Here is a 21,896-nt window from a genome sequence, read left to right on the forward strand (position 1 = left end):
GTCCTTATATAGAAGATTATGTGATTTAGTTCTATTAAATTTATTTTGTGTTATATTTCAGTAGAGGAAGTAAGTCTATTTTTCAGAAAAAAATATTCTCACTTAATAAGATAGACTGTTTCTAATTAAAGTTGAATAATGACAAATAATGGAAAACAACCAGTATGGTCACATGTTTATATGTATATATGGCAATAGATGTGTATTTTCTAGGATTTAGAGAACATCAAAGCTACTAGTTGGAGGCCTGGAAGTAATACTGGAAATGCTGAATAGCAGCATGTATGTCAATATAAAGTTAAAAAACCAGGCTTGAATCAAACCCCAACATTTATGCTGTACTGCCAGTTTACAGCTTGAAATTATCTCTAAAATGTATGGAAATTGAACAGGAAAAAATCTAAATTCTGCTTCAATTCTGGATTTTGTATGTTCAGGAATATGTAGATGTAGGGTATGATTTGAGGTTTTTATGGGAAGACAGTGCATTTTTCTTTGATTAGAGTAAATGAGGAGTAAGCATAAAGATCCACTGCAGTTATTCCCAGCATGATGTGCTGTGTGAAAGAACAGAATTTGGGTCACAAAGTCTAGAAGAAAGTTTTGAAAACTAGCGTGGAATTCCTTGCCACAAAACATTTGGCCAATATCTGATGAATATTCAGGAATACTTTGAACATCTGTTGGCATCATGATTCTATAAATCAGTAATTTCTTTTATGTTTTAGTGCTAAAAAAAAAGAGATGATCAGATACTGACAAAATATAATACAAAATAATGGGTTGAGATATTTTTTGAGGAGGGAAGCTAAACCTCAGATAAGTTTTTCAATGGGCTATAAACTCAAATATTAAAAAAATAGCTGCATTTCAGTTGTATATAAGATGGGGTAAAACTAATAGCACCAATAACCATAGTTAAAGCTGTTGTCACTGAAGTTAATAAAAAGATTCTTATGCCTCTGAGAAAAAAAATAGAAGGACCTGTCTATATGATAGTTCTGGTATAACTGATAGACCTCTAGTTTAGGATAGCTACTTGACTAAATATGTATTTTTTAGGAAGAGCTTCTTTTGGAAAGTCATTTTTTTGCATAAGAAATAAGAACCTTCAAAGATGATCTATTCTAAAAGGCAAAGTGCAACAACGAGTGCATTAAGCTGTAGGAGCTTTTGAGGTACTGTTCCATATACCAGATTTTGTGAACTGAATCACAGCTTTCTAAAGTGCTTTAAATTATTAGTCCTGTGCAGTAAATGAAAAAGGTAGTAAGGAAAGATCATTTTTTTATACATTCCTGTTAGCTGTGATGTAATCTCTAAAAAGGTACTTTTAGCAGATGCCTGATTGTAAGGAGACTAAAAACATACACCTGTCTGTTTTTAAACATATGCTACCCAGATGGAAAGTTGCACACACTATAAAAATACATTGAGCCAGGAAAAGACTGTCTTTAGGAAGAGGTCACAGCGGGGTGAAGGAGGGCAGGTATGTAAGTGGAAACAGGGAAGTCTTTTAAGCACCATTAAGCTAATGGAACTATGAAATAACATGCTGGGCCTTACAATAATGCTTTAAAAGAAATTCTCATTGTAAGTGCCTTAGGATAGGCTTTTTTTCCCCCTTTCTGCTTTAGGTAATTCTAAAATTTCCTACTGCTTGCAGAAAGCTCTGTGCAAGTAAAGATGGCAACACAACATATCCCTGCTGGCATTAATGGAGAACATTTTGATATCAGTCTGTCCTGTAGCAAATGAGCTCTTGATCATAATCACAAAATTACCTTTCTTAGATTCTGTTCCTCTCCCTTCCCTTCTGGAGGGTCATTCTTTTGCTCAGTTCTTTTTTTTCCCCCCTTTCTCTATTCTTGTATCAGCTTCTGAGTGCTTTCCTGCAATCTATTAGTGTGTTTAAAGACACTTATGTTCTGCAGAGCACTCACAGTTCCAAAGGAAATGAACTTGTACCTCGTCCTTGGGAAGCCTCACCCGGTGGGTGCTGCAGGAGCGTCGGGAGCGCCGCGCTCTGCCCGCTCGCCCTGTGTGGTTCCCTGCACTGCCAGCTGGAGCCTGTGCCAAGAATGTCTGCAATGCCATAGAGTTCACCAACCAATGTTTGTTAAATGGGGAAGGATGCTCAGATGGCATTGTAGAATGTAATGTGTTAGAAAGTGATGTTGTTACAGAAGTATTCCTGGACTTATTCCTAGTCAGACTTTCTTTTATTTATATTTGTCCCATCGTTTACCAAGTATGTTTTCCTCTCTATTACTTGCAATGCTCCAGTGTGCCTGTTGAACAAGAAAGGACAATAAAGCCCACAGATGCTGTATCCTGGCAATTAAGAGCCAGCTGCATGATGTCCACATCTTTAATCCATCTAGTCAGAGATCATGAAGAAAATATCCAACTATGGAAGCAGTATTGGGATTACTTCTGTGCATTAAAGAGATGGGATTTTTTTCCCCCATTTCTCTTCTGTGTCCATTACAGTGTGAGCTGCTGCAGCCAGACTGTTTTCAAACACCATTCCTGCTTGCCCATAACATTTTTCCCAGGGCTGTTAGAACAGAAGCTTTGCTGGGATCAGGACAGATCTTTCCAGCAAAGCCGTGCCCGCTGGCCCAACAGGGTCAAGTTTCCATTTGGAACATTTGACCTGTAAAACCCCAGCCTAGTTGGCTCACCTGAAATACAGCAGTTCCCTTGAAGTACAGAAATGGGAACAGATGTGACAATGCATGTGGTAATATTTCTGCAGGGGATTATTTATTCAAAAAGGAAGTAGGAAAATTTTCGTTGCCTTATAGAACATTATTGTTTATAAATTCCTAGTTCTGTTTAACTGCTGGTAGTAAAGTCTAGGGGATGCTGAATATTAGGATTAAAGCACAAGGAAAAACATTTCCATTCATTTAGCACCTTGAAGCAAATCTAAAAACATGTCACAAACGTGCACCACCATACAAGATATTCAAGTATTTAAGTAAAATGAAGCAATAATTGTTATTCTAACTTACCAGTAAGTAAGCTAAAATAAAGTTACATAAAGGCTGTGGAGTTCTAGGTACTCAGAGCCTTTGAAAAGGAGACAGGAAGTGACTTAATCATTCTTTTACAAGAAAATTTTCTCTCCCTGATTTCTGCATTAGGCACTAAACAGTTCTGCTTCTTTCCCTACCACTGAACATAGAAAATTATGTTTTAAATGGCGACAGAGTTATATGATTAGGATTTTGATTGGATTTTGTTTGTTCTGCTCTGCTGAGCCTCACATAAATCTCAGCAAGTCACTAGATGGCACCAAAAGTAGTTAATTTTTAGATACTGTAATAAAGCAAAACTGGAAGAGCCCCTGCAAAGGCACAGGCACTGTTGGAGAAGAGCGAGAATCTACACCAGATAGTTGGGCAGTGAATCTTCTGCTTATATTTCATTCTGTAACTTTGCACAAAACAAAGCAAATACGTTTCAGACATTATGGAAATCCCATGCCTTTTTTAACTAGGAAGTTAAATGGCTTTGCTGAATCAAGACATTTCAAACCGATCTTGCTCAAAACCAGCGCTTATTGAAAAGAGTAACAAAACATTCTGGGTGAAATCTGGCCCTGTTGATGAGAGGTTTGAACCCTGATTTGTATAGAAAATCCCTGATCTTGGTGCACTGGTTTAAAGTCTTTGCAAACATACAGCCTGATCTGGCATACTTGGAAATTTTAATCTCAGTTTAAATGGTGCAGAAGTGGAGATGAGCGATGTGCCTTAGGAACGCAGCAGAACAGTGGAGTGTCCCTGCTAATCTGTGTCTGACTTTGTAGCAATCTGTTGAAATTAAAGCTGATATGTCAGTAGGATCCCACAGTGACCACTTAATATTCTTCCATAATTAATAACATCAAAAATATTCCCCTTTGGTAGGAAAGCTGCTTTGCTCAACCATTTTCATTGGGCACGTGAGAGCATCAACACATACAACAACCTTCCAGGGAAAAGCCTGTTTGGCATATTGCCTGTCAGGATTCTGGGGTTGAAGTAACTACTGTCAATTGCTAAAACATCACAGAGAGACACAGAGCATGATATCATTGCCAACAACGAGGAAAGCAGATGCATCTCTAACTAATTAACCTCACAGCAACCACGCAGGAATGGAACAGATTCTGACCAACACATCGTAATGTTCCTGTAGAGGCTCAGAAGTCCCTTTAAATTGGATATTAAAAGAAGGTACTTAAAATGTACCTTAAACTCTAGAGATTGAGAAAGGTTACAGTTATTCTCCAAACAAATCTTATGATCACTTGAACATTTTTAAGGCTATTACAAGCAAGGGTTTTATTGACAATCTCAATGTTCATCAGAAAATTTCAGGAGCGTATTGGAAAGGTCAAACTGAGATTTAAACGTTAGAGCAAATACTAATGGTACAGAAATAGACTTTTTAAGGACTGGTAGTGTTACAATATCACAGCATTTTTACAAGCAGTTGTCCAGACGGGATTGTAAAAGGTAAGTAAGTGCTTGAAGTAACAAAGCTCATGGAAAAGGATAAATCATTTATTTGATTCCACACAAATAATGCCAGTAGGATTTCTACAGACAGTATCTGATTTGAGGGAAGAATAGCTGTCATCAACAGACCTTTTATAAATAAATATGATTGTCTGCTGCATACTGGTAGAAAGTTTCTGATGGTTCCCAGTTAAGAAGTGAGAGGAGAAAATGGGCCCTAAAGGTATTTACAGATAATTAACTTTTTGAAACAGGAAAGTACAATATTTTCTGATGTGTTCTTTTTTTTTTTTTTTTAATTTCAGCTTCTCTCAAAGTCAAAAGGCTTGGACTGGAAAAAAATGTTGAAGCTCCATGATGTGCAGACCGAGCTAGGAGTTAGCCTAGAGGAAATGCTGACCATTGTGGAGGAGGTATTACATCCTGAGCCTTACAGCAGAGAGGAAATTTGTAAATGCCTGGGAATTAGCCTGGAGGAGCTCTGCTCTCAGATCCTTAGTCAAAACATTCAAGATGGTAAGCATATATGAAATGGTGGGGTTTACTGTACAATGTTTGTATTATATAAAAAGGTTATGCATTAATAAGTAGTGCAGGTGGAAGTCTTGCCAGAACACTCACCTGGAATCTTGGTTAGCAACTGAAAGAATTGGTATCATCATCAACTGATAATTTCATTCCAATTTGAGACTTTGAAAAAATAGAGCAAAACTTTAATTTTGATTGAACTGTTTCTAAACTGATGGGAATAGCAGATCACTTGGTATTTTAGATTAGCCTGTGCTGTTTGAGTCATTTCTAAATAACTCAGGTTTTTTTCTAGGGAAAAGTCTAAACTAGGCTTCCTTTTTAGACACTAAGTACAACAAAACTGAACATTTTGGATAACTACAGAGTCATTAAAATGAATCCTGTTTGCTCTCACTTAACTGGTGTTAAAAGACCAGCAGAGATGGGCTTGTGTTTCTGTTTTTGAACTGATAAATTCCTGGTCACTTCCTAAAACATGCGCTGGGCAGCAAATCCTCTGAGTATCTCCTGAGAAGTTTCTGTCACTATCAGTATTTCTTTTTCTTTTAGGAAAATGTTGGTGGAGGTGAACAATTTACTCTTTAAAGTATTTCCCTTGTGTTATTGTTTATGATTATACCATACAGTCATGAGCATTGTCACACATGGGATGGATCCTGGAAGGGTTGCTAATAATAATGAATAATAGAGAATTTACGAAATAGTTCATTTGCATTTATAACAGGTTTACAATTGAGATCAGAACCTTTCTTGAAGAACTACATAGAATCCTTTTTCCTTGTTTCCATTCTGTAGCCTTAATAGCTCTATTTTTTTGTAGCTGACTTATATCCTTGCCAGTCCTTGCCAAGACTGCTTTCAGGAATGCATACATTTGATGTACATAAATCCATAATACAGCTATCTGTGCTGACAATTACATTTAAATAGTTAATCTATCTGGAGTGATTGCAAGTTTTATATATTGACCAAGGACCAGGCCCTGAATCTATAACCTGTTTTGCACCCCAGTGCTATCAGACAGTATGAAACTCTTACTGTCTGATTACACTGCCAGAGGGTACCAGGATGGACTGGGATATCCTAATCCAGCTCTTTATCTCCATAGCAAGTTTGGATAGCTCTGTGCTCTGCACAGAGGAATATACTGAACCACTACCTGCACTCTGCAGCATTTTCATGGGAAACTCCAAGGTTGTAAATCTTACACTGTCCCTGTACTCTCCCCTTCACGAAGCAATACAAGACTATTAACTTACAGATGTTTATACTCCTTATACCTGCTTTGTACAACAAAATTCTACAGTTCTGTAGAATTGCGTTGTTTATACAGGTTATCTTGATTTTTTTTTTTTTCCAAGCAACAAAGTCTGGATACAAAATTCAGACATAAAAGCTATAGAAGAAACTCAAAGGAAATTTTATACTGTAGCTCTGAATACCATTTGCAGATGTTTGCTGAGCAGAATCTCTTAAACTTGCATGACCGTGATTTCAGTTGATAAGACCAATTAAAAAGGGCTACGCTGAAAGCGTCTTTGCATGTACAACATAAAATTAAATAACAGATTTCTGTAAAACATATGCAAAGAAGAAACAAGACAGACACAGACAGAAAGAATCTAAATCCAGAGTGTGTTTTTTTTACCCACTACGCATATTATGTGTTACATTGGCTTTGGAAAAGCACAGGCTGTTTGATTAAAATACTTTTCTTATTTCCCCTCTGCTTTCCCACTCTTATTTTAATGACAGTGCCTGGCTTGTTCATGTGAGAGAAAACATTCAGTCAAATAAGTAACCTCTTCAGAGAATTTCAGTGTTGTTGAACTTCTTTGTGAAACGTGAAGAACAAACCATAACATTTAGGATATCTTTCTTTCTTTGTACACGTTTTATCAACTTTTTTGATACAATATTGTAATGTTAAGGGTAAATTACTTACATGCAAGTTTCTATTTACATAATTTATCGCATTCTGAGTTTTTTCTGTGGCTGAATAGATATTGTCAGTAGTTTTAATTTTTTCTTTTATTCAAAGCCCAGTGATCATTACAAATACTGTTTTGTACTGGCATTGTATCTCATGTTTAAGGAGCTGAAAGTGCTCTATAAGTATTATTTTAGCCTTAAGTCCAGCTTTCCCTCCTCTGCTTCTTCAGTGACAGTAACAAAGTTTTATCAGTATACAAGGATGACCAGATAAAAACTGTGGGTGTCAAAGGAAAATGGTATGGACAGACTTGGGGCAAGTCCCAGGCCAGGTCTGGAAGCACAGAGTAACTCTGCATCCCTTTTACAGGCAAGTACTCCAAGATTTCTGCAGTTCCCCACTGTACACTTGTTCCCCACGTTTGGAGAAGCACAGAGGGTTTATAAAGCCTCTCTAAACTTCTTGCAGTTGTTCCTTGGCCAACTCAAATTCCTGAGTTTAAAACTCCCTTGCAAATGTTTACACATGGTTTGCACTTGTGGCTTCTGAACATCTCTAGAAAAATAATATTTATTACTTTTTAAGGTGCACTGTGCCATAACTTTGGCTTGGACTCGAGTGCTTCACAGAAAATGTAGTGTGTGGTGATTGTGGGACATTAAGTATTTATAAGCTTCACCACAAAAGGATATTTTCCTGTAAAATAGGGTATTCCTTTAACCCTTAAATGTTTTTTTCTTCTTAAATGAGGTATTTTCAAACTAATTTTTCCTTTTCATGTTTAAAATTGCAATCTAATTTTGACATTTAAACCCGGGAATGAAATCACCATTGGAGGAACAGGCATGTGCTGTGTGGATTGGGCTGTTTAACTCCTGTTTGTCCCCTGGAAAGAGAATTTTAAGTCTGTGCTGCAGCTTCAATGAGTGGTGCTTGAATAGCCTTTCATGGGTATTGATGATGATCTCAGTGGAGGAACAGTGTCCACGTTCCCTGCACAGACAGGTGGAGGTGAAGGCGTCTCAGGTGTTCTGTGAGGTGACTCTGTGCATCAGCAGATGTCCTGCATGAACAGAAGTTACCTCCAAACTGCCAGACCTAAGAGCACTTCCCAGCTTAAGGATCCAGGTGCCCACTTCAGCCTTGGCCTGATCCGTATCAGGGAGAAATTTGGGAACATACCATTCCTTCCACGAAAACAGAGAGGTGGCTGCTCCAGGCCGATCCCATACCTGTGGGATGCAGGTCCTTGGGATGTGCCACAGGCGAGGAACAGGCACTGAGTAGTCAACAAGGTTAGTTGCAAAAGCCTTGTTAAAGCCAGCATTCCTCTGGATGAAAAATCACTTCAAACCAGTACTTATCATAATCTTGAAACAGGTGTCTGCTAAATGGGTCACTGAATCCAGTGCTGACTCGTCCCCTGGTTTATTTTCAGAGAGCCAGATTGCAAACAGTTACTTGAGCAGTCCCAGCAGAGTAACTGTTCCCCACTTCAACTAGGGGGTTCACAATCTGGCTCAAATTAAAGCCATCTGGCAGCATTTTCTTATATACATTCTGAGCCAGAAACCTTCACCCTCATCATGTTCAATCAGCAGGATGTCTAACAGAGAAGGGTCCTATTCCACGGGAGGAATGGTGGGAGAAACTGTCCCCTACATGATTGTGCATCGGTGAGTTTTTCCGGTTGTAAATCCCTAACAGTCCCATCAGCCATGTGCAGCTCATTAATCTACACTGAAACGTATCGTAGGGAGCTGCCAAAGCAACTAGAAAAAAAATATATAGCCTGAAGAGGTTGGTCTTTAGCTAAAGGTCAGACAGAATTGTACAGGAAGCCTCTAAAGAAAGGAATCTGCTGAAGCTGAAGTTGTAACAAATAATATGAATTGCTGAGAAGCCACAAGGTAACACGGTTTGGGATTTCGGGGTCTTCTCAGAGCAGCGGGTTCACAGCTGAGCTGCAGTTTCTCTCATTGTGCCTGTTGGTGTATCGGCCGAGCTCAGGAGTCAAATCACACAGAGACACCAGCTGTGGGTGCTAAATCTAACTTTATTTTACAAAATGGAGGGGTTTTATATGCAGATAAGGAAGGTTCTGGAAAAAGGGGATAGGAATATATAAACTTGGACAGGGCATTGGATAGTATTTAAGATTGATGTACTTAATAGGGGGGATACATGCATCTTCAGATAACTACTAATTACTTAATTGGGAAAACTAACTGCCTCTGACTCAACTTTGGCCAATCAGAGAAATCTACTCTCCCCCACAAGAGAGAAAGCTCACAATCTAACAAACAGTCTGTATGTCTGATGCTGTCTGGCCTATGTGGCCAGAAGTCATTTCTTTCCACCTTCTAAACTCTTCATCCTCATCCAGATTACCCCCAACAACAAGGTTTACTTATAAAGAAAAAAAAAAATCCCTGTAGATGGAGTGGACAGGTTTGCAGAGTTTTTGTAAAGCTAAAATTAAAAATATGACTATACAGCTGAAAACGCACAGTAAACATTTCTGTTATATTTAGTTAACCTACAGTTATTTGGGGCTTATAGCCCAGATTTTTGTTTATTTAGATATTTTATATGGGTTTTGGACAAACTTTCATTAATGTTATTCTGCTGGGTCTTAGCAACTTGGAAGGTTCTTGCTGCAGTGTGAGCTTTTAGTGCCCTGAAAAATGGCACTTTTCTTTCAAAGGCATTTGGTGGTTTGGAAGGAAATTGAATCTATCTGGGTGACATGACAGAAATCCTCTGCAAAGGAGCAAAGATGGGGTTCAGAGAACTTGGAAATAAGTTGAAGTGGGAGAAACCAGGTCTTTATTACAGATTGCTGGCTTAGGAAAGTATATTTACGTTTTCAGTTTTATTACCTAATTTTCAGACATTGTAATAGATTTAAGAATCCACATGCTTTTAACAATCTGCTTTTTTGTTCTCCTTGGAGCACCACAGAGGGTGAGACCATATAACCCGGTCCTGTGAAACAGTGCAAGGGTTTCTTTGAGGGCTTCAGCTTTTCCTCTTTCAGAGCACTCCAGCCCTAGCTCAGATATAAACTAAGCAGGAGTGGGCCCTCTGGTTTTGTTTCTTTTAACACTGGCAGAGTATGGCTTAGGAAATCAGTCCTTTTTAATTGTCAGAAAATGTGACCCCATGAAACCCAGATTCCAGTGAGCTTCTTCTAAAATCACAGCCTCCACAGTGCTCTGACACGTCCTATTAATTCACACTTTATGAGGAGCTAATATACAAGCTGTGACGTAGCAAAGAGATTCCAATATAGATGCAATATTTGGAAATACCACATGTGCTCTGCTATCTTCTATTAGATAGAGATGGTTGGTTTGAGTACCCATCCAAACAGAAGACAGAGAAGAGAGTTTCTGTATTATCAGAGGCATTTGGTGTTGAAAGCTCAAAATACATGAATCATTTCGTTACTTTAGAATAAGACTTAGAGAGTACACAGGTGTTTGCTGCCCTGAAGATAATTTTGTCTGAAAAGTACACTGTCAGAGATGAAAAGCAAGCTATAAATTTGGTTTTTTAAAACACAGACATAATTATTTTGAAATAAAATGCTGCCCATAAGTGACCAACGGCCAACGTAAGGATCCCAGCCTTTAACCGCTGCCAGCTGGGTAAATGTCCCCAGAGCAGCCTGCAAAGAACAGCCAGCCACTCTTTCTCACCCTGGAGCTGCCTGGAAGGGCCGTGTTCCCATGGAGAGGGAGCAGTTCCAGGTAGCTCATTGTCCCTGCCCTGGGAGGCTCTCCTGGGAGCCTCCTGTGGAGGACGCGGCGCGGGCCTGGCCGGCCGCCAGGACCCCAGAGCCCAGCCCGGCTGCCAATCCTGACGTGACGAGCACAGCACAAGCCCAGAGATTCCGAAGGTAATCTGGCCAGTGGAGCATTGCTCTACCAAAGGGTGGTCTCCGAATCAATCACAGCCTTTGGCAAGTCTGTTGCCCGACAATTGAAACCAGACATGTTTTCAGTTCATTCTTTGGGTTACTACTGTTCAATGGTGATTTACAAGAGAGTGCGAGCTATGGCAATCTCTCACGCAACTTTAGATATTCCCTAAACGAATGCACATTTAGAAATCTCCTTGCTCTAAAACAATGGCTTATAAGAAAAGAATATTTAAAGAGAAACCATCCTTAAAAATAGGCCAAGCTGCCTTTCTTCAACATTCAGAAATACTGAGGCACCGCTCTGCAAAACATAGCGCAACCAACTCCAGCAGCAATAAAATCGGAAACCAAAATATGCTCTTCCTGTGTGATACTCTCAAGTCCATGTTTCTGGGGGGCACTAAATTTTCTCATTTCTGTCCTAGTTTGAAATGCATTCAGAAGTCTTGTTCAAAACACAAGCAGCACAGGGTTTCTCAGTAGCAGGCTGTATTGAATTACAAAATAAATAGGAGCAGAAGCAATATCAGCAGTAGCAGAAGACTGCTATGTTCAATGTTTCTCTCTCATTTTAGACTACTTGTGTCTTTCTCAGCACTGTATTTTTAGCATTTATAGTTGCGAAATCCTCTGGAGAAATAAAAAAGGGATTATAGAGGTGCTGATGAAGTTTTAGTCTGTAAGGGTTGCAGCCTGGAGTGTACATATGAGAGACTTGATACTGGACATAATTTTATTTCCAGTCTTTCAAGGAAGATTTCTACATAAACTTGCAAATGTAGATTGCTGAAAGCGTCAGAAGTGGTTCCAGAAGTTGGCTGTCTCCACAGAACAGCCAAGTAGGAACTCCATGTGTCTGGGTCAGACAGCAAGTTCTATTTTAAATACAGGGCTTGTCTCTCTTCTCCTTTTACCTCTATTTGAGTGTTTCATCAGCCATTTTTGAAAGTAAGAGAGACCAGGAGCTGAAATGAGGAGAGAAACTTCACTCTAAAGGAGAATTTACATGTAGAAGGAAAATGAGGGATGTTCTGAGGTGCTCTAACAAGGGTGTGCTGTGATGAAGCAGTAGGTGCTCCACACAGAGGTTAAAGTCCACTTATCTAATATTTACCACCCAAACAGCTCAAGCAAACCAATTTAATCATAAATTATGTCATGCATGCTTTTGGTGAACAATACTTCCTTAATAGTAGCCATGGTATTAAAGCAAACAGAACTATATTGGGAGAGGAAAACAATGAACTACAGCACGAGCTTGGGAAAGGCAGATCAATTCTCAGATATTAGTTGCAAACCAAACCCTCCTGTAAATATGAGTGGCTTGCAGAGCCTTCAGCCAAAGCCATCTCCTTCCTTTTTATGCCCCATTTTTTAGGCTTGATGAAGGTCTCTACCCTGATTGCCACTCAGGTTTGGGCATCCCCCAGCCCTTCCCAGAGGACTTGCTTTTCCATGGCCCAACTGAAAAATTTTAGCCAAAATCCTTGCACTAGACTTCGATCTTAGTAGGTCGGTACCAAGCAGTACCTGTCTGGGCTTGGCATCTCATCCACACAGGCAGCACTTAACACTCTGGCAAGTAACACACACCAAAAATAAACCCTGAAAACCAAAGTGAAAACACCTGTGCTCTTCACTGTACCTTTAATCCAGTATTATTTACAGTCAGGATGAGCCCCTATCATTGGGAAGATATTTGAGAGGGCTTTGTTACCTGTGCATCATGAAATAGGGAAAGAGCATTTTTGTTACTGTCAAAAAAAAACAAAAAAAAACGTGGGTTGTGGTTTTTGTGTTTTTCTCTCAAGCAAAGGTCTGTCCACACAGCTCCACAATTGCTGCAGATTTGGCCTGGAGCAGCCACACACCAGGCCCTGGGCCAGCAGGTGCTGCCTGACAGCTGCCTGTAGGGCACAGGGGACCCTCCAGGTGTTCTCCTGCCTCCTTTCTGTTGGTATTTGAAAACCTGAAAGCTTTAGATTAACGCCATAAAGCTGTTGCTGCCAGCCCTTGAATTTGGGCCTTGCTTCTGCAAAGTAAGGGAGAGACTGAGCCTGTTCACTGACACAGCAAATAACCAGAGTATGTGCATGAAGTTATTAACATGGAAAAAATGTCTACGCTGTATTTTGATAAACTCTAACCACTATTTTTATCAGGGCTTTTAAAGAAGATGTGAGATTTTGAAGAAGACTTTTAGCCTAGAAAGTTCTAACACAAAATATGAATTACTAAAAAATACAATTCTTCTGTGTTTTTGTGTGTTCCTTCTGTAGTGAATGGTAATGCAATTTTCCTTTTGTTTAGTCTCCACCTTTAAGTTATACCAGCGTGCAAAGCACGTGTACAGTGAAGCTGCCAGAGTGCTGGAATTTCAGAAGATATGCAGCAAAGCACCTGCCAATGCACTCCAGCTGCTGGGAGAATTAATGAACCAGAGCCATATCAGCTGCAGGGAGATGTATGAATGCAGCTGTCCCGAACTGGATCGGCTGGTCGACATCTGCCTGTAAGTTCTGACCACAAGGAAGAGTAATCCTCTGTTGAGAATAGTGCTTGAATTGATGAGAAAATATGACATAGTTGGCTATTGCAATCTTAAAATGAAAGTATTCTTGTCTCTTATTACAAAATTAATCTCCTGCAGGGACATTACATGGTCAATTGTTTCCCTGCTGACATCTGTGTAATGCTTTCAGATGAAAGCTTCAGTTTATGGCTTTATTACAGATTTTGCTTTTGGACTGACTCATCGTCACAAGTGTTACGTTAGACTGTTGGCTATTCCTTTTTAAGTTGTAGAAGAAGTCATAACTCGTTTTCTTACAACATTATTTTACTTGTTCTATTTGAACTCTTTTACTTCTTCTGTATCTCTTACAGTTATAGCATCATAGAATGGTTTGGGTTGGAAGGGATCTTAAAGATCATCTAGTTCCAACCCCCTTCCACTAGACCCACCCAACCTGGCCTTGAGCACTTTCAGGGATGGGGCATCCACAACTTTCTGCCTCTGCCCCAGCCACCCTGTCCCAGCTGCTTCCTGCATTCCCATCACAGCTCCTGGTGATATTCATATTCTGCTCTTCTGTTATTGTTCCTACTTCTCCTTGGAGAAGGATCTGCTTAGTTTGGGAAGCTCTGCCCTAAGCCAGAGCATTACTGCCCTCCCAGAAGGGAAATGCAGGGTGACATAAGGGTTTGCAGGCCTCATGTCAAGAAATGTTGTTTCACTGTCTTTCAGAAGCAAATATCCCATCCTTTCTCTACATCTTCCAGTTTTGAGGAAAATAAACTGTTTCAAATTGAAGCTAAAAACTCTCTCCCCCTCCCCCCCCAGTTAATACCACCTAAAAATGAAGATTGCAAAAATGTGTCTTTACCAGCAACTGGCCTTTTCTTTTATTAACTATTTAATTAGTCTGGTTTAGAAAGAAAATATGAATTTTAAAAACATGCAATTTACCATATGCTTTTTTACTTCAATACTCGTGGTTTTTTTAAGTTGCAAAACCCATTTACCAGGTTTGTAAATCAGTAGAGTACAATACAGATGATTATTTAGGTTAGTCTAATTTCCTTTGCAGACGTGATGGAATGGCCTCTGAGGCAGAAAGCTACAAACTTAACAATTAAACAGAAGACTTCTGGACATTAAGAGATTATTTTGTATATGGGATACACGTGCTGTTTTGTGATAAAACCCAGAGAAGCCTGATAGCCATTGGACAGACTGACAGTAATTGAGCAGAACAATTCCTGATCCTTCTCTTGGGCCGTGTTCCATTTGTTGTATCACACAGTGATCACATAACACAATAAGCTGTGACAGTCACTCAGCGGGGCAATTCCACCAGGGTTATCCCAGCTGCTCAGAGGGAACTGCTGATCCCTGTGTGAGAAGGGACAACTATCTCCAGAATCAGCTGAAGACAGAAACTGTGCTCAAAAATCTTGGGCAACAAAGTCTTCATCCCATGCAAGGCATCAGCACTGCCTGTTCTGAGACACCTCTGATAGGGGAAGAGCCTTCAAACTTCACATCTGCATTGTTCTGAGGTGCAGTAACTCCCCAGTGCTCACAGCTCAGCAGTGGCACCCCATGACCCCTTTGCAGACCTGCTGAGCCATCTGAAGTGTCCTCACTTGGGTGCCCACCTTGGATCCTTCTGAACGGGCCTGTTCTCAGAACCCCTGGGAGAAGACTGTCCTGCCCCACGCAGGGGAAACCAGGCCAGGCATAACCTGGCAGGACGTGGAGGGCAGGGGTGACCTGGGCTGTGCTGCAGCTGCAGGGCTGGCAGGGACAGCTCAGGGGTCAGTGCCAAGCTCAGCACGGGAACTCTGCTCCCATCTGCGCTGAGCTCTGTGCTTCGGTGGCGAGGCAGCTGCTGCTCCAGCCAGCCTGGGCACGGGGCACTGGCTCGCAGGAGGCAGCTCCCACACAGCCACAAGGCCCAAAGGAAAGGAGCAGTTAGGATTTTTCGAAATTCAATTCAAATTTCAATTCCAGGAAGCAAAATATAAATAGTAAAGGAAAAAAGTGACGCGTGTGCCCTCATTACATCAGATTTCTAACTTACCAGCAGAAGAGCCCACAGCAGTACGATGGGCAGAGCTAAGCACCACACTGGAGCATCATTTGTGTGAAATGATGTCTAACTGCTATATTGAAGTTATTTATTCTGGGTTTTTTTATTACATTCTTTGCACAGAAACAAGTAAATTGTTTGTTCATTATTCTTCAAGAAGAACTGCATCTTTCTTCTCTAGAAGTTTAATATTAAATCTTTTTCTGATTCAGTAATTAGATTTTTCAAAGTGTATAGCTATTCCAGATGAATGCAGCTTAAGCCAGAATCTAATTTTTTGGAAAAAATGTCTTAACTTTTCTCAAGTTGTACATTAAAGAAGCTGAGGGACATAAAATCACTAGTCACTCTAGGAAAACTTGGCTGATGTGATTATAGAAATGGCCAGGAACTACAGAAATTACATTCTTTACTTACGATGATATACAGCTGCCCTGTAGCTTTAAAAAGCTTTTCCAAAAATACATTCCACAGAATTGCCTGAGTCTACTGCTGCTCTCTCCTTACAAGGTTTAAACTGTGAAGAATGATCTGCATATCCAGATGTTTTCTGTTTTGCCTAGATCTTTATGTTTTACTGTACAACCTCTGCCAAGAAAGAAAGGGATCCATACTTGCTGTGGTTTGTAGTGCTGAAAACTGTAACCACTAGCTCGTCAGGTTTTTTTTTGTTTGTTTTGCAAAGACAGAAGACTTGTACTTTTCTCTAACCTACCTCATGCTCTTAATAGCTGTTTTACCTGTTAGTCTTTTAAAGTAGGTAACACAGCAGATTTACCTTAATAAACAATTAAGGGACAAAGAGTTGGATGTGAGCTCATGAACATGTTAGGTCCTCTTGGAAATCTCTCAGTCCTTAGTGTTGCTCATAACTTCCTTTCAGTCTCTTGTTCTCCATCTTTTGTTGCTATAAATCCCAATAATTGGTGTGTTCCCAGCCATGCCCATTACAGCTGAGTCCTCTGGGATCACTTTTAAAGGATGCAGTTTGTACATCACATCCATTATGGTGGCCAAGACAATTCTGCGTTTTATCAAGACTCTTCCCATTACCAAAGCTGATTCTCTTAAAGCTGCAAAGCCTGCAGCCATGGCACAATCTGGAAATTCAACAAAAAGTTTGCAGCCCTTTCACAGAGCCAGAAAGCCTTGAAGATGCTATTCAAGTGCAAACTAAGCTACAAAGCAAAATAAGTATAATCCTCTCCATTTATGTATTTAAATCTCATCACATTAACTCCATGCTTTCTGAAACTAGTTAATAATTTTGAGTATTTCAAATTTTCACTTCTTAACAGCACAACTATTTTTAAAATTAACTACTGCAATGTCTTGCCTATCATTTCCATATATCAAACTATGGGACTTCCATTTTTACTTTTTTTCCTTTATTCATCTCTCCTTTGCTGCAGTACTCATATTTTTATTCTCACACTCCTATAAGATAACTCTCTTTTGATCCAGTGAATACTGGAAAAAGATATATAAACTCTTGAGGAAGCAAAGGCTGAAACCTGGGACTGGGAGCTGAGTGCCCCCAGCACTGGGCTGCAGATACTCCATGACCTCTCCCTGTATTCCTTGTCCTGGTGCTGCAGCACAGCCCAGGCACTGCCCAGGGTAATTCCCACATGTGAAATCCCAGTGCCTGGGAGGGCGCCCCATCCACAGGATTGTCTGCTCAGACTCCTCTTCCAAAGGGCATGATTTGGACGCCAGTGCACCAGCAGAGTGTCTGGCCAGGAATGCCACTGCACCAGAGGGGCTGGCTCAGCACCCCACGGGTTAGGACTCCAACAAGATGGTTTCAGACCTGTCCCAAAGACAGCTCTCTCCTGTTGGATCTAAATACCTACCAGACACCACATCTCTTGCAGAGCACAATTAGGTGCTCACTTGTGAAGTCCTGTAATGTCAGGTACCCAGGTTTCAGATGTTGCAGCACTGCCCATCAAGTTCCTCAGCAGAAAACCCCAAGTGTCTGATCAGATCACCACATTTGACACTGTTAAGCCGCAGTATTTTGAAACACAGTGACTTCAGCTCTGCAACAGGCATATTTTCTGTCTACATTATGCTTTATTTCAACTAAGTATTTTAAAATGACTCAGTAAAAATGAGGCATGAGCATGACCACAGAGAATTACGAAATCAATAAAAGGTTCAGAACAATTCTGAAGGGATTTCAGTTGCCTACCAAAATAAAAGCCAGACACCATCAGAAATGCAAAGTTCTGAGTGAGGTAACAGACCATAATGAGTACAGACAGTTGATTTAGCAGACTCTGAAAAGCGGATTGGGCCTTATGAAGTTGATGGGAATTTCCTTATTGATTGCAACGGAGACTGGATTGGATCCTGCTCGTTTTAGGAGGTTGCTCCATGGACTAGAAACTACTAAATTGCATCAGAGAATGAGTGGCTTACAGGAATAACAATAAGTAAAATAGAACACCAACAGGAAATGCAGAATGAACATAAAATCGAGTCAATATGAAGGGTGGCACCACACAGACACACTGAAGAAAGTGTTTCTGTTCAAGAAGAGATGTGTGTTCAGAATCAAACACATATGTAAGTACTTGCTTGAAATATGACCTAAACCTCGACTAACCCAGCACTACACCAGATTCATTTAACATTAAATGCACACATGAAAAATTACAACAGCTCTGAATGAGCTGTCCTTTCCTGCTCACATGATGCTGCCTCTCCCTCTGACATACTCTGGGGCTGATAAATCTCTCCGTGCGTGGCTGTTGGAAACACATCAAAAGTATTCGTTTGCAAATCAGATTAGATCTCCCACGAGAATAAGATTTCAGATGAGTTTTCTGAATCTGACTGGTTCTATTCTGACTAGGTTAGAAAAGCCCCAAAGACATTTATTACATGGTATTTGCCTACTTTTTCTGAATCTAAGGAAAGATCAGGAACACAGGTAAGCAAACTAATGAAAATAATTCTACTAAATTCTAGTGGGATGGTGTCTGAATCTTGCAGTGTAATGGCATGGGATTTGCTTTAGGACATTTCTAGCAGGCCAGTATCTTGAGGCTGGGAATGGTTTATATTTTGGATGTCATTTATTTGTCATTGTTCTTTCTATTCACCCTCCTCATTAAGAGCATTTTTTTCTTTTGGGACTAAGTTCTTACTTTACCTCTGCTGCTGGCAGTCTCTTAAGTTCATGAGGTTTCCCTAAAGAGAGATACCCAAATCTGTCCATTCAGCATAAACAGATGTTTAGGTGAATTTATTTACACAGAGTGCAGTGACTCTGTATGGCTTTTTGAGTGTTTCTGAACTCTCCTTTTCTTGACTGGCACGCTCAGCGGTCCTGCAGAAGCCTGTGAATCTTCAGCATGTTTTAGATCTGTCCTGGAAGAATAGAGCTATTTGTCTTTGCCACATTAGAAAATGGCTTGCATGCCTACATCCTGTGCAATTAGTTTATGAACCCTCTTTTGTTATTTTTGTCATGTATTTCTGTTTTCACTTCTGATGTCTTATGAATGTTGCTAACACAATTCCTTTCTTCTCCTGCTTTCTTCATCTCAGCTGCACTGTGATCCTTAAAACAGCTGATGCTGAAGCATTACAAAACAGGGTGACTTTTGGAACTGACACAAATCACTATATTGCAGTTTAAAGCGTCAGCACTTTTTTTTTGGACCAAAATGGTAACTGCAAAATTGCTGTAGTGTTGCACACAACCGAGGGAACCTCAGAAAAATCAGATGACATGAATACTCAAAACAAATCTTAGCTTTCTCTATGAAATTTATACACGACAAAGCACCCCTTTTGGGTTGATTTTACATGATTTTTCTTGTGTTATTTTGTTTTAGGCAATTCGGGGCCATCGGGTCACGCCTGACTGGAGCTGGATGGGGTGGCTGCACTGTGTCAATGGTGCCTACTGACAAGCTGAGCACGTTCCTAAAAAATGTCAAAAAAGCTTATTACCAAACGGATGGCCAAAGGTTAGCAGGGGAGAATAACAGTCTGTTTGCTACCAAACCTGGAAGAGGAGCTTTGGTTTTTGTTGAGGCCTAAAGAACGTAAAAATTTTAAAGAAACTATGTGGAGCATTTGGAACTGGCAGTACTTCCCATGCCACAGTAAATGAATGCCTTTTCTGGTTTGTATTGTAACAAGCAGTTGCTATTATCAAAATGTATTTTTGAAGAAGCAATTAAAAGAAAACTCTTTGATTATAAAAGTCTTGCTTTTTTTCCATACTAAGTATATATTTCAGTATAAACATTGATTTACTAAAACTCATTGACGGGGAAAACTGAACTTGAAATAAAGATGATACTTTGTTACAGTGGCTCTCTCTTCTCTTCCCTTTGCTCCATTAAAGAGAGGCTGTGAAGAATGAGCTGTCTCAGTGCAGGGAGGGACCTTGCAGGATTAGCAGGGCTGTTCATGCTTTTTTCTCTTCAGGTGCTGGACATTGTTTTGTTTGGAGTGTTTTGTAAAAAAGAAAGATTAATCTGAAGCATTTAAAAAATTGGAAGGACCTTGCTAAGCATTAGAAGTTTTTATACTCTCCATAAATAGGATAATTACTGTTGTCATTAATACTAATATGGAGGAGCACCTGCAGGCCAAGTCAAACATTATGTTAAGCAGGAAAAGTATATTTGTACAAGATGACTTGGTATGAAAGTTTCAACAACAGTGAATGTTATCTATGAGCTGTACAATGTGACAACCTGCTCCCTGAAGAGCACGAACAAATAATGAAGCAATGGTGGATTTTGAGGAATCCAAATACCATACTCTAGTGGCTGAATGCCAGCTCTGCTTCTACATGGTAGAACATTCACATTTTATGCAAAACTATTAAGAAGGACTAAATATAATCCATTGACTATGTTAAAAAAACAATTAAAATTTATAAGGAACAATTAATGAGAGAATTCACTTAGCTGTACTAAGCAAAAGTAAATAGGTAGGAGCAAGAGAAAATGTCGTTGACATTACTGATAAATTCCAGCCTCACTCCCACTTTACACTCCTCACCATCCCCAGGCTGGAACTGCTCTGACAGGACAGACCCACAATAAGTTGCTTCCTCAGGAGGAGAAATTCCTGTGATTGCAGAAAGGTCCTGTATGTCAGGAGTCCCCAGAGATGTTCTAACCCTGCTTCCAAGGGGAAGCTGAGGTTCCTGTGCCCTCTCTCTTCCACCTCTCTGCTCTCTCCAAAGAAAACCAAAGGCAAGGTTTGGTCTTGTCACAGCCCTTGCAGCCATAAAAGACACACAGCAAGAGCTGGCCCTGTGCACATTTGTGTGATGCTAAGCACAAGTTGATGTCCAGAAGTCTGCATCAAATTAGAGATCCCTCAGAAGAGATTTTCTGTACATTGCCCTTGCTAATTCAGGCCAAACCCAAATTCTCAGAGGCTCCTGATTCTGTGATGGGACTCTGCCAAATCTGAACACAGCAGATGAACAACAGCCAGTGCAAACTACCAGATTTTTCAGGAACCTCAGAGGGAACATGTCATGGTAATGCTATCACTAGAGAAGATTCCTGGTTTCTGACAATTAGGAAAAGTGGAACAGAGTGCTTAGGTCAAGTAAATCAAGCACTCTAAGAGAGGAGAAGGATAGGGACTGGGCACGATGGGGAGAGATGAAAAGAGTGTGTTTGGAGGGAGGACAGTGAAAAGGATGCATTTGAGAAGGGACAATGGAGACAGTTCTGAACAACAGACAGAATCATAGAATGGGTTAAGCTTAAAACATCTGCTATGAAAATGAATCTATGAAAACTGAATAACTTATAACCCATTTGTAATGTACAGCAGATATACTGTATATTCAAATAAACCTGGGAACACATGAGTCCAGAAAGTAAACAAGTAGCTTCAAAAATGTCTTAGATAACCATAGAGATTTTAAAGAAAATAATGCATTTGCTTTGTTACCAACTGCCTTATGAAATATAATCCTCAGCTTAATCCAGTGATTCCTATTTATTATCCCATCATAAAAATGGAGTAGAACACAGTACATACGAGTCCTTTCATTAAGATATTTGATTGAACTTCAGCTGAATTCATGGAAGAGCTGATCAGCTATGAGCAGAATAGAAACTATATTGTTGGGTTTTGTTTTCTTTCTTCCTGATTTGAGCATGACACACAAAGTCATGGAATCTTCCCAAAAACACACAGGATGCAGTACATTTCAAAATTTTTCTGTCAATGAATCTGATAAATTATATTCTCATAAACAAAGAAGAGGGAAACAGAAAACTGGCACAGTATAAAAGAATAAAACCAAATGTTCTAAACTTCTGATAAATTTCTTACTTTTTAATTGCTTCAATGTCTTTCCCAATAAAATTTGGACATAACTTTCATTGAAAGACTTA

General features: G+C 39.9%; 1 protein-coding gene across 3 annotated transcripts in view; it reads left to right on the plus strand.

The window, feature by feature from the left end:
- Positions 1-19,832, plus strand: part of GALK2 (galactokinase 2) — a 47,347-nt gene extending 27,515 nt beyond the window's left edge. For all 3 annotated transcript variants that reach the window (XM_050309615.1, XM_050309616.1, XM_050309614.1), the window contains 3 exons: positions 4,820-5,030; positions 13,217-13,418; positions 19,353-19,832. In XM_050309615.1, the coding sequence (XP_050165572.1) occupies positions 4,820-5,030; positions 13,217-13,418; positions 19,353-19,560 (621 nt within the window). In that variant the 3' untranslated portion in view covers positions 19,561-19,832. The remainder of the gene's footprint in view (positions 1-4,819; positions 5,031-13,216; positions 13,419-19,352) is intronic.
- Positions 19,833-21,896: the final 2,064 nt, after the last annotated feature.

This window comes from Myiozetetes cayanensis, unplaced genomic scaffold (genome assembly GCF_022539395.1).
Source record: "Myiozetetes cayanensis isolate MyiCay16 unplaced genomic scaffold, myiCay2020 scf14, whole genome shotgun sequence".
Taxonomy (NCBI): domain Eukaryota; kingdom Metazoa; phylum Chordata; class Aves; order Passeriformes; family Tyrannidae; genus Myiozetetes; species Myiozetetes cayanensis.